This window comes from Urocitellus parryii, chromosome 7 (assembly GCF_045843805.1).
Source record: "Urocitellus parryii isolate mUroPar1 chromosome 7, mUroPar1.hap1, whole genome shotgun sequence".
In the NCBI taxonomy this organism is placed as follows: Eukaryota; Metazoa; Chordata; class Mammalia; order Rodentia; family Sciuridae; genus Urocitellus; species Urocitellus parryii.
The window spans coordinates 139267582-139280456 of NC_135537.1; the positions used below are offsets into that span (position 1 = coordinate 139267582).

The 12875-nt window shown below is 44.3% G+C and overlaps 1 protein-coding gene across 1 annotated transcript; it reads right to left on the minus strand.

Annotated features, from left to right (window-relative positions):
• Nucleotides 1–96: 96 nt before the first annotated feature.
• Nucleotides 97–6929, minus strand: Gemin4 (gem nuclear organelle associated protein 4). The gene is made up of 2 exons (XM_077801367.1): nucleotides 6848–6929; nucleotides 97–3458 (listed from the first exon to the last, which is right to left on the minus strand). Exons 1-2 carry the CDS (start codon nucleotides 6855–6857, stop codon nucleotides 286–288), a joined length of 3183 nt encoding a protein of 1060 aa, XP_077657493.1. The 5' UTR covers nucleotides 6858–6929; the 3' UTR covers nucleotides 97–285.
• Nucleotides 6930–12875: the final 5946 nt, after the last annotated feature.

A 12875-nucleotide genomic window follows, 5' to 3' on the forward strand; every position in this document is an offset into this window, starting at 1 on the left:
CAGGGCTAGTCTTTCCCAAGTTGCCACCCTTTCTAAGACTTTCAATATAAAAATAGTAATAATAATAATACACACACTTAGATAAGAGAGACTAGATGAAACTCAAAAGAGAATTTTATTAGTCTGTATGTTATAAATACCTAAGAAACTATTTTCTTTACACTGTTATTGCCATATACCTTTTATCTTGTGTACAATTTCACATAACTATAGTTTGTGTTTCTCAGCTCTACGCCCTCTAGAACTACCATGTTGTGGCCCAGCTTTTTTTCTGACCCACACAAGTCAGAAGTTGCTGATCTTCTGCAGCAGGGTCTGGCGCCGCTCCTTGGGGCTAATGTTCTCAGCAATGGATGATAAGAAGTGCTGTTCATTTACCTTTTGGAGCAAGGAGCTAACAGAGGGGTTGGTCTTGCTCAGTGTTTCATAACAGGTGAGGATTTCCAAGGCTAACACGTAGAGTGGTTCACAGACCTCTTGGTGCAGCATGGCCATGATGTGTAGAACATGACAGAACACCTGGGTATAAACAAACAGGCTTTCCTGGGTCAGGTCCTGGTCTTGTCCTTGAGCCCAAGGACCAACCGACTGTATCAACCTAACTGAGTCCAGAAGGTTGGTCAGACTGCTACAGAGGAGTTTGACCACATGGCTCCAGCCATCTATAGGAAGCCAGTTACGACAGCTCTGGCTGCAGAGAAACTGGAAAGCTCTCAGGAAGAGCACAGAGAGTTGGAGCTCTTGGGCAAAGGGCTTCAGGTTGAGCAGGGGAACAAACTGAATATATTCCAGGCTGTAAGGGACATGTAAGAGCTGTTTCTCCAATAGTCTCCTGGTCAACTGGTAAAGGTACTGCCAATCCTTGGGGCTGCACCAAGGCATGATCTGCACTAAGGCCACCAGAAAGCCCTTGCTGAACAATCTGACCTCCTCAGGATTGCCCACGTCCACCACCAGAAGAGAGAGCATCTGCTCAGAGACACTGCTGGAAATGTAGCAGCATTCCATCCAAGCAAGAAGCCCTGTGCCAGGCCCATACCCTGGGTGGGCCTGGGAGGTCCACTCAGCCTCAGAAAGCTTACAGATCTCAAAAAGTGTGGCTGGCACCTCACACTTGAAGTGGCCCTCAAAGAAGTTTTTCAGTCTCAGGCTTATAGTCCAGTCTAGCTGTTCCATCTTCCTGTGGAGCCAGGACAGGGACTTGATCCAGGTATCTGGGGAGAGGGTCTCAGCATTGGCTAATACAATTTCACAGAGGAGGTCTAGGATATGGATTACCAGATCCTTCCCATCCAAAGAGAGGCACCGTTTCTCTTGGGGGAATTGCCAATATTTGCTGAAGCTATCTAGAAGCTGGCACAAGCTGAAGATGAGGGGGAATGGGGAACAGGTCTGGAGCCAATATTCCTCTAAGCCCATATTTGCTTCTAGGGTTTGGATGAAGATCTTCAGACTGAGGTCCACCTCTTCAACATCCAGCATCAGGAAAGGCAGGACAAATGCCTTCAGTACCTCATCTGGCTCAAGAAGAGCAGCAACTGGAATCCCCTGGGGCTTCACAGGACTCATCAGGCAGCTCAGGAGCTCCAAAAATTGCTTTTCTTCCTTGGGTGTAGAGAACTTTGTCCAGACAGTTTCTTTGAGGCAGGATACCAAAAAAGTGGTGGGTGAATTAGGACCTTGCTCTTCTGTGAACCTAAGGGCAGGGAAGGCAGTGAGAATCTGTGCTAGGAACCTGTGGGTGCCAAGGTTGATCACAGCCATGCTGCACATCTTTTTCACTGTGACTTCTGGGTACAATATTACCAGGCGGGCCACAGAGGCAACAGCTTTAGCCAAGCCCTGTTCAGAGGCACTCTGTGTGAGCTGGTTAAATGTTGTATTTAGGTCTTCCTGAAAACCTTCCAAATAAGCCGACAACCTTTCAGAGAGGCCTTTTCGCCCCCAGCAATGCAGGACACCTGAGAGGACTTTATTTTTGTCTGGTAGAGAGAGGTCTGCATAGCATTCCAGGATCAAGATGATCACCTGTTTGATCTGAGACTGGGGGATGACTCTCTCGGTCATGCTAACTTCCATTACTGTTTCCAACAGCCTTAAAACTAAGTCTGGCTCTTGGAAGAGAGCCCTGTTGTTTACCAGGCAGGCTACCCACTCATCTGAGAAGGCCCACTTCTTCTCAGAAGCAAAAATATAGCACATTTCCATGTGTCGGTCCATCTTCTGCTCAATAATGGCCATGGCAATAGAGGCAGTAATGTCCTCGTCCTTCAACCCTTTTTTGTTCAGTACCTTGCTGGTTTTCCTCAGGAAATCCTTGACGCACTCTGCCAGCTCAGAGACTACCTGCCTCTCCTCCTTAGACAAGCTAGTGGTACCCAGGTAGAGCTTCAAATTCTGGCTGAAGGAAGTCAGACTTTCACATAGCCGGAAGCTATCGTAATTTGTCCCCTGGCTGCTGTTGAGCATGACCTGTAGCTCCTCTCCCCACTCCTGCAGCAGACTGTGCATAAACTCAAACCCCACAAAACTGGTTTCGCTGGGGAGTTTGGCCAGTGAGGTCAGGCTAACGTCCCGCTCGGCCTCCCTTACTTTCTCTGCCAGAGCCTGTTGGTGATATGGATTCTGAGTGTCTGAATTCCACACAGAGATCACTGTGGCCAGTTTGTCCAGATACATGACTGCAGACACTTCCTGGGGGTCATCTTCCATCAGTGCAAACACAGTCAGCATGTCAGCTAAGTTGGCTAATGCATAACACTTCATCCCAAGGGACAGGATTCTGTCTTGAATTTGCTTCAGTCCATTAAGTAACATGGCCAATAGGGGCATGGTCGGACACACATCTGGGTCCGACTTAAACCTCTTTGGAGGATGAGAGAACTCATCTGAAGAAGGTAAGTACTTATGGGCCATTGTCCTAAATTGGGAGAGGAGGGGGTCCTGCTTATTGTCCTTGTGTTTCATCAATTCCCACCAGACATCGAGGAAGAAGGACACATCCCTGGAAGAAGTATCAATAGTCATGTGCTCCAAAAAGCGCTCTAGTTCTGTGCGACAGATGGTGGTGGGCAGGGCCATCAGAAGTTGGATGAAGAGTCCAGAAGCTTCTAAGGACTTGAGCAGCTCAAAAAGGACTGTGTGATTAATAGTAGGAATCATGTTGCCCACTGAGAAGAACACATCTTCCTGCCACCGAATTTCAGTGTCAGAAGGGCTAACAGGACAGGGCTGAAGGACCTTGGCCCAGATGATGATCAGAGCTTTCTTCTTCCAGGCAAAAGGCTGAGAATGTGCTGAGGTAGAAGAGATTTCCCTCAAGGCCTCCACAATGGGTTGTCCAACATGTTCCCAGTCAGACTTTGTCATTTCTGCCAATGCTTTGGGGCGAAAGAGCTGCTCAGCCAGCAAGAAGCCCCCATGCAGGATAGTCATTTCTTCGCAGATATTCAAGGGTCCTGCACAGAAGGACGAAAAATAAGAATGTAAAGTTTTCAAAATAGTAAGCAGAGTTGAGAGAGGCAGCACTTATTAGGCTGGCTGTCATTATCAAGGTTAGAAGGGATAAGGACTTTCAGTGACCTTGGTGGAAGAAGAGGAAAAAGGGATGGTTGTAAAAGCCACTGCAGTCATTAGGGCTTAGTTGAGGAATAAAAAAATGACTTCCAAGCTGCCTACACTGGGAACTGTAAGGATGATGGATACTATAGCAAATAAGGAATAGAGAATGAGAACAGATTTAGAGGGAAGACAAGGTCAGACTTGGTTACTTGGAGTCTAACATGGAACATAAAGGAAGAGAAGTCTTCCAGCAATGGCAATGCAAGGTTGAAGCTCAAGGTGAGTCCGGAAGGTATCTGCCCAGAAGGGCTAACAAAAACCAAAGTAAATGAGATCCCTCAGGAAGAGCATGAAAAGGAAAAGTTGGACCACTGAGGCCAGACCCTCCCACAAAAGGCAGGCCTACAGATTTGGGGAGAAGGGTATAGATAAGAGACAGCAGTGAACTACAGAGGCCACAAAATGTTTATTATAGGTCGTGACAACTTCTCAGTGATGATTCAGACTAAGAAGGCCACAAAGCTGCTGGCACAGAAACAATCAGACAAGCCCAACCTTTCCTCTTTTTTTTCTCACAGCCTTGCCAATAGGTTTCAAACATTCTCCTCCCTTTTAGAGAAACAGTTCAGCCGGAAGCTTTTTCCAGTCAGAGGACAAGTTACTCATGGTCCTAAGAACTTCTGTGGCAGAAACTGGTGGGTAGATGGAAGGGTCAAATACTAGTTTGGACATTCAAATTCGATGTGGCCTAAGAGTTAACTTCTTTGATCTTCCCCTGTACAATACAGTCTTCATGATATAACTGAAGATCAAATGAAAATGTACAAGTTGAGTCCTGGGCATTGGGTTGGTGCTATTTTCTCCTGATCCCATCTCTGAAGGATGGGAGAAGGTATGGGTTAAATAAAATACAGTAAAAATCAGGCTATTGGGAGCCTGAATAACATGCCATAAATGTTGGTCTCCCTTGGCCGGGTGCAGTAATCCCAGTGGCTCAGGAGGCTGAGGCAGGAGGACTGCAAGTTCAAAACCAGCCTCAGCAAAAATGAGGCATAAGCAACTCAGTGAGACTCTCTCTCTAAATAAAATACAAAATACGGCTGCGGATGTGGCTTTGTGTCAAGTGCCCCTGAGTTATACCCCCCCAAAAAATGTTGGGTCTCCCCAAAACCCTTCTGTTGTTGGTAGGACCAGAATCTTATCTCCATTCTTTGCCTTCCCCAACTCAAAAACATGAAAGAACACCAGACACAGTGGCACACACCTGTAATCCCAGAGACTCTGGAGGCTGAGGCAGGAAGATTGAAAGTTCAAGATCAGCCTCAGCAACTTAGTGAGACCTTGTCTCAAAATAGAGAAGATGGGGTGTGTTTCAGTGGTTAAGAAACCCTGGTTTAATCCCCAGTACAAAAAAAAAAAAAAAAAAAGGAAGAATATAGGTCTTTATTGTGTTTTCTTTGGTCTAAAAACTAAATCAGAGTGCAAACACAGCTCACTGGTGTTCTCAACTCCTCTTCCCTTTCCCAGGCCCCAGAGATGCTATTCTTTCCCGAGTCTCTCATGCTCCCGGTAGCACATCTTCCCCATTTTCACAGTCTAGGAGTCAGCATTAAAAATACTGACTCTAGGGCTGGGCTTGTGGCTCAGAGGTGGAACGCTCACCTAGCACATGCGAGGCCCTGGGTTCGATTCTCAGCACAACATAAAAATAAAGATAATGTGTCCAACCAAAAAATAAATATAAAAAAAAAATACTGACTCTAGGGGCTGGGGTTGTAGCTCAGTGGTAGAGCACTTGCCTAGCATGTGTCAGGCACTGGGTTTGATTCTCAGTACCACATATAAATAAAGGTCCATTAACAACTAAAAATACAATTTAAAAAATACTGATTCCAGAAAACTAAAAGCTATCTTGCCCTACCAACAATTTAGGGAAGCACAAAAGCCAAGGATCAGCACTCCTATGCAACTCACTTGTGAAGTCAATCTATTCTGGCTCCTAGTGGGGAGTCAGACTTCTAAAGGTGTCTGAGAGTTACTGTCCTTCTTTCTGGCTCAGGTTGCTCCTTCAGAACCCCAAAATACATTCCCTCATAACTGTAAATTAAATTTTACTGCACTATCATTACAGTTGAGCAGATGCTTGGGCCCCAACACCTGCCTTCCAGACACTAACTCTTGGGAGCAGTTAATAGCTGGGAAAACTCCAAGTACTTTATTACTAACAGGTGACTGGTACTTGTGAATGTCCACTTCTTATGTTTACTAAGTGTTTGTTTACTCTGGCAGGCACTGTGCTTGCTAGTGGTACATGTGTAAGATCTTTAAATCTTCAAAACATCCTTTTGAGGATTACTGTTCCTATTTTAGAGATGGGATCATTGAGACTCAGGCAAAATTTGCTCAGGATGTCACAACCACAGTAGTGGGGCTGAGACAGAAATCACCACAGTTGCACTGCTCCAAACTCTTCCCGCTGCCATTCCACCACTGAAAAGCTGGCTGAGGACAGGGTCCACATTTCTCCACAGCTATGACTGGCACATATTGGGGGTACCTCACATTCCGCCCCTCTCCCGCAAAATACCCTCTTTATCTTCTTAAGAATATAACCGGCGGGGTGGGGAGGTTTGGCAAGGAGCCAAATGATATCTATCTGCTCTGCAAACTCACCACTTTTTCCAGGCCTTGTCTATGAAGACTATCAATTGCTCGCAGGTTCAAAAAGTGCCACCTCAGCAGATGTAACCCCTCCCCACAACTGTTAGCGCTGCTGTGCACAAAGCACGGTACCCAACACTATATACACGTGGTTGCAACGAAAACGCCCCCAAACTCTAGGAAGACAGAGTCTTCATCCCCGCTTTAACGAAGAGGAGACCCGGGGTGGGGACATTTGCTTAAGAACTTAGTCCACGTTCAGTAAATCAGACTATAAGAACACCCATGATTCCCGGGGCCAGGTCACCGGCATTTTCCAAAGCACGTGCACTAACCCCGTCTGTTTTCAGGGGATCCAGCTTCACAGCCGCTCGGGTTTTTCCCATGATAAGAGGGCCAGAACAGAAAAGAGGAGGGCCGCGGAGCCCCAGCTATAGCTCGGCCTCCCGACCCCAGGTCTCCAAGGACACCTCCTGGCCCTCAAACCCTTCCCCAGCCTGAGGTTTTCTTGGTCCGGGCCCGCGCGGGAGTGCGCGGTGGGAAGAGTGTGCAAGGACACCCCTCCCTAGGGGAGCATTGCGGGGCGCCGCCGGGGCTGACCGGGACAGGGGAGCCGGGAACCCACCTAAGTCCATGGCGGCGACACCGGTGGCAGCAAGGGCCGCCCCTCCCCCTCCGAAGGAGCGAGTTCCGCGCCGACGCGACGGCACAATGGGCGGAGCCACAGGCCCCGCCCACGGCCCCAGTTCTACTCCTGCGCCGACCGCCTGCTGTTCCCCGCGCAAGCGCGCTCCTCACCAACCCGCTGGCGGCGCCGAGGCTGTCAAGCGCACAGCTCCCCCTCTCGGCCCCAGGCCTCTTCCCCAGCCAACAGGCCGGTACCTTCTGTACAGTCCCCTGGCCCAGTCCTGTTTCCTGTGTGCAGGAGGTCTGTTAGTTCCTGGCCCGGCATTCACCCTAAGCCAGGAACCCTGGGTAGCTCCGACACACAGTTCATTCACACTGAATGCCCTTCCTGGGCTGCCCACCAACCAGCACACTCAGGTCACAGAGGCTTCCTCCCCGCAGTGGGTCCCAGGGTCTCATATTCTGAGCCTCACAGACACAAACCCAATCGCCTTCAATGTTCTTCATACCATACTGCTCCTCAGGACAGCAGCACCGCTGCTTAATTTTCCGGGATCATAGACATCCCCCCACCTCGCCCTCTGGTCCTAAAGATGGAACACAGGAGCTCTCTACCACTGACCTACATCCCCAGCCCTTTTTATTTTGAGTAGTTCTCCCTAATTTGTCCAGACTGGCCTTGAACATGCAATCCTCCTGCCTGGGCCTCAGGATTACAGGCAAGTGCCACCACATTTGGCTCACAGAGGCCTTTGAAACTTTGATGGGTAGTCCTCCCCAGAAAATGAACTGTGGGCAGATCCAATCCGGTGGACTTCTAGTTTGCAGTCTGTACTTCATAAAAAACACAAATGTCCTCCACATTGTCTCCTTTCCCCACCTCCTCTTCCCAAGATCTAATCATCAGCCTCATGTGTTTACAACTTTCCACCCTCCAGCTTTTAGCACCAGATATCATCTAGAAGGACAGAAGCACCCAGCTTCAGGTACTCTAATATGCAAGTGGAGTTTGAGTTCGCCTGTGCTGCGATCAAGCAGCTGAAACGTCCTGTGAGCGATCAGGATAAACTGCTGATATACAGCTACTACAAACAGGCCACTCAGGGTGACTGCAACATCGCTGCCCCTCCTGACTCAGATGCAAAAGCTAAAGCAAAGTGGGAGGCATGGAACGGGAACAAAGGGATGTCCAAGATGGATGCCATGAGGATCTATATTGACAAAGTGGAAGAGCTGAAGAAAAATGAGGCTGGTTAAGGACACTTGAACAGACAAAAGGAAAATAGTATAACTCCTCTGGTAGGGAATGGGCTTCTTAAAAGACCCTGATGGCTGAAATGTCCTGAAAGGTTAGCTGAGACATCAATAAATTACTGAAACTGCAAGAGAGTGAGTGACTGTTTTAGGAAAAGAGAAACTCAGTGACTGTGACAGTCCTGGGGAGATATCCAAATGTATGAAAGACATCCCTCCTCTAGGTAAATTCAAAGTGGCTTTTTCTGTAGTTTTGAATGCCATTCCCAGTCTTCCTATTCCCACAGCACATGTAGATATTTGGCAGTAGAGAGGATGGAAGAGGATGGAGAATCATGTTGTGAAAATGTCCAAGGTTGGAGGTAAGTGACCATTTTCCACTGATTGGGTCTCTGAGGGGGCTGGGGCCCCACCCTATATCTTTTCAGGGAATGCCAACTCACCAATAACCTAACACTAGGGAGGAGAAAGGGACTCTGTCTTCCAGAAAGCGAAAGTCAAGTCCAAGCCCTTAGGGGGAAGTCAATGTTTTGAGAGAAGCCAAACTTTTGGAGACACAGTGAAGTAACTGATGTATCACAACACAGCATCTCAGAAACAATGGAACAGATGGTTTCAAAATTCCAGTCTCTGAAAGACTCTTCTAAGGTGTTAGCAATCAAAATTTTCTTGGGACTACGCAGTAGCAAACCTTGGTTCCTGCTTGGGAACCTGTGTAGGACAGTATGTATAGGTATTTATATGTGGGATTTGTTGTAAGCACTCAATATACCCCTTGACCCATGCAAGTGTCAAAGTGTCCAGCCCCAGTGTCTACTCCTTATAAAAAACCATAGAGGCATCAATGCTAACATGTTCCAGTGGCTAGGATATGAAATGCTGAATTCTTAAAGACATTTCAGAGAAACAGGTCTGCTGTGGCATGGCATTTCCCAGTACTTTTCCTTAAAAACTATTGTCGGGGGGCTAGGGATGTAGCTTAATGGAAGACCACTTGCCTCACAAGTACAAAGCCCTGGGTTCATGGTGAAGGGGACAAAAACCCCACAATAACCAAAAAGACATTTTCACAGACAATGATATCAGGTCAGCTCCATGAGGGACCATTTAACAATAGAAGTAACAACCATAAAGACTTAAGAGGACAAAGAAAACCAAGTCTCACCAGTTCTCTTTAAGATATTCTGTTCATATATTTACAAGTTGCTAGGTACATTACTTAAGAATAAAGTATATCCAGTACAGCCCAATGACTAAATAACTATTTTAACTATGAAGTGGGCAAGAACCACACTGTAGAATAGAATGCTGCTCTCTCTTCTTTCAAGGATATTATGAACACATTTTGATGCCTTGAGGACCATGATTCATGTTAAATATGAACAATAGACAAATAATAATATATCTTGCTCCAAAATATGGGGTAGTTTGGCAGTTACAGGTATGCCATCCTATTTTGTAATTATAGAACCTGAAAAGGTAAAAAGGTGCCATAATTAGGACTACAGGAAGCAACTGTAAGGAAGATTAGGTTTAAAAAGAAAAGATGAAACACAGTATATGTTTCATAGTATACAGTGTGCTAAATTTTGTGGAGGAAAGGGAGAAAATAAGAATATATTTGTATTTGCTTAAATGGTTACCTATAGGGCTGGGATTGTGGCTCAGTGACAGAGCACTTGCCTAACATATATGAGACGCTTGGTTTGATCCTCAGCACCACATAAAAATAAAGGTATTGTGTCCATTTACAACTAAAAAAAAATGGTTATCTATAGGAAGCAGGAGAAATGGGATTGATAGGCAGAGGTAGAAGCAGGATTTGTTGTAGATCTTTTTATATTGTTTTGATGTTTGAACCATGTGATTCTGTTACCTTATAAAGAGGTCTGAGGCAGCCTAGAGTGATGGCTCATGCCTGTAATCCCAGAGGCTTGGGAGGCTGAGGAAGGAAGATCACAGCCAGCCTCAGCAATTTAGGCTCTAAGCAACTTAGCAGAACCCTGTCTCAAAATAAAAAGTGAAAAAGGGCTGGCAATGTGGCTCAGTGATTAAGCACCCTTGGGTTCAATCCCTTGTATTAAAAATAACAAACAGTTGGAGGCGTAGGTACTTATTGATCAGTAAGGCTAGAGTACATTTCCTATTGATTTCCCATATGGTATGCATATGAATTCTTAGACCAAACAGGGATTTTTTATTATTTTTAATGGTACTAGGGATTAAATGGTACTAAGTGTAAGTTCAAGTATGTCTTGAGGTTAAATCCAGAGATTTAGAATGGCTATGCTGCAAGAGTTCTCCTAGGTTAGATGGATTAAATGGTACTAGTCACTGAGCTACACCTCCAGTCCTTTATATTTTTTTGAGTTCTGGTCTCATTAAGTTGCTGAACCTCACTAAATTGCTGAGGCTGGCCTCAAACTCGCAATCCTCTTGTCTCAGCATGAACCATCATGCCCAGCCTTATTAACTATTACTATGAATTTCAGAGGACAAGTTGAAGGCCTCCTGAAAATTGACTGCCAAACCACAATGGCTCTGTGTGACAGGTTAGATAGGCAGAATGTCACATAAAGGAGGTCTGAACATCCATGGTTTAGTTAGTTCCACCAAGATGGCAGGTAGATTACCTCAACTCTCCATCTAACTTAGGAGAACTCTTGCAGCATAGCCATTCTAAATCTCTGGATCTAACCTCAAGACATAGTTGAACTTAACTTAGTAAGGCTAGACCCCACAACACGTCAATTAAAAATCAAAGTAACTATTCTGAAAACTCAACTTAAAAAAAACAAAACAAAACAAAGCTTTACAACTTCATTTGTTTAAAAGACCAGCTCATACAAAATTGCCTTTCTGAACTAGGAGTAGCTCAGTGGTAGACCACGTACATAGCACATATGAGGTTCTGGGTTTGATTGCCAGCACTATAAAAATAAAAACAAAACAAAAAAGAAAACCCCAGGGGCTGGGGTTGTGGCTCAGTTAGAGCACTCACCTGGCACATGCAAAGCCCTTGGTTTGATCCTTAGCACCACATTAAAATAAATAAATAAAATAAAGGTATAGTGTCCAACTACAACTAAAAATAAATAAATATTAAAAAAAGAAAAACTTATAATACTTTCTCCAGTTCCACAACACTTTTCATTTAACTTATATTCCCTATCTTAGAGGACAATCTTGAATTTCAAAGCAAAACAACAGGACCTTTTTCTAAACAAACATCTATATATGTTTGTACTATGATTTGTTAATCAATTCTATTAGATTATTAATTCCTGATAGTACCCCTTAATAATACTGTTCCCCAAAAAACAAACTACTGTTACCATGTATTAGGCTGTTATAAGGGGGATATATAGGGCTGGGTTTGTGGCTCAGAGGTAGAGCGCTTGCTTACCATGCATGAAGCGCTGGGTTCGATCCTTAGCACCCCATAAAAATAAAGATATCCCATCCACCTATAACTAAAAAAAAAATTTAAAAAGGGGGGGGGACATATATATTTGTTATAGTAAATACAGTGGTTTATGTAAATACTGTGACTAAATAAATACATACTAGTTTCTTTACCTACTTAAGGTTGACTTTTTTTTTTTCTTCTTTTTTTGGTACTGGGGATTTAACCCAGGGGTATTTTCATTGAGATTCAATTGTAGCCTTTTGTATTTTTTTGTGACAGGGTATCTTTAAGTTGCTGAAACTTGCCTCAGCTACCCAAGTACCTGGGATTACAGGCTTGCACTACCACATTCAACTTTATCTCGTACAAGATCATTGTAATGTCATGTGTAGCTAATAAAAAAAAAAAAAACTCTCGTATTTTAAAATACTAAAATGTTTTCCTCTTAAGTATCTTTCTATGCATGATAGAAAGCATCACACATGGTAGAAATCAATGCTGCTTACCCACCTAGAACATTTGCCTTTAAGAAACTAGCTTCCTTTTATTAATTTCATTGCCTGTCATGTTTTCCTTTGTTCTAATCTTTTTTATTCATTTTAAAATCATTTAACAGCCAGGCATGGTAGTGTGCAGTTACTGGGAAGAGGAATGGAAGAGGAATACAAGTTCAAGGCCAGCCTCATCAATTCAGGGAGACGGGGAGCCTGGGGATGTAGCTCAGTGGTACATCACACCTGGATTCAATTCTCAGTCCAAAAGGAAAAAAAGAAAGAAGTCATTTAGTGTGTATGTTTGACCTTTATCAAGGAATTTGGACATTTTTCCAGAGTCCATCTAGTAATTTTAAGCCTACTATTTTTTTTAAATATTTATCAACTTCTATATCTTTTTTTTTAAAGAGAGAGAGAATTTTTTAATATTAACTTTTTAGTTTTCGGCAGACACAACATCTTTATTTGTATGTAGTGCTGAGGATCGAACTCGGGCCGCACGCATGCCAGGCGAGCGCGCTATCACTTGAGCCACATCCCCAGCCCTAAGCCTACTATTTTTATAGTCATTTTTAAACTAAAAATTATAATTACTTTCTTACCTCAGGAGGGATGATCACAATAAATTAGGAAATGATATTATAGAAAATAAAAAAACAAGATAAATAAATAATTACTATTATATCCACTGAGGAGGATTCCAAGTTTGAGACCAGTCTAAATAACTTAGGGAGACTCTTGTCTCAAAATGACTTGATTCCTAGGTTTGATTCCCAGTACTGCAAAAACAAATACAAGCACCCCCCCCCCAAACAAACAAACACACAACAAAATGACTGTACAGAATCAAAGAGAAAACCACCAGATAA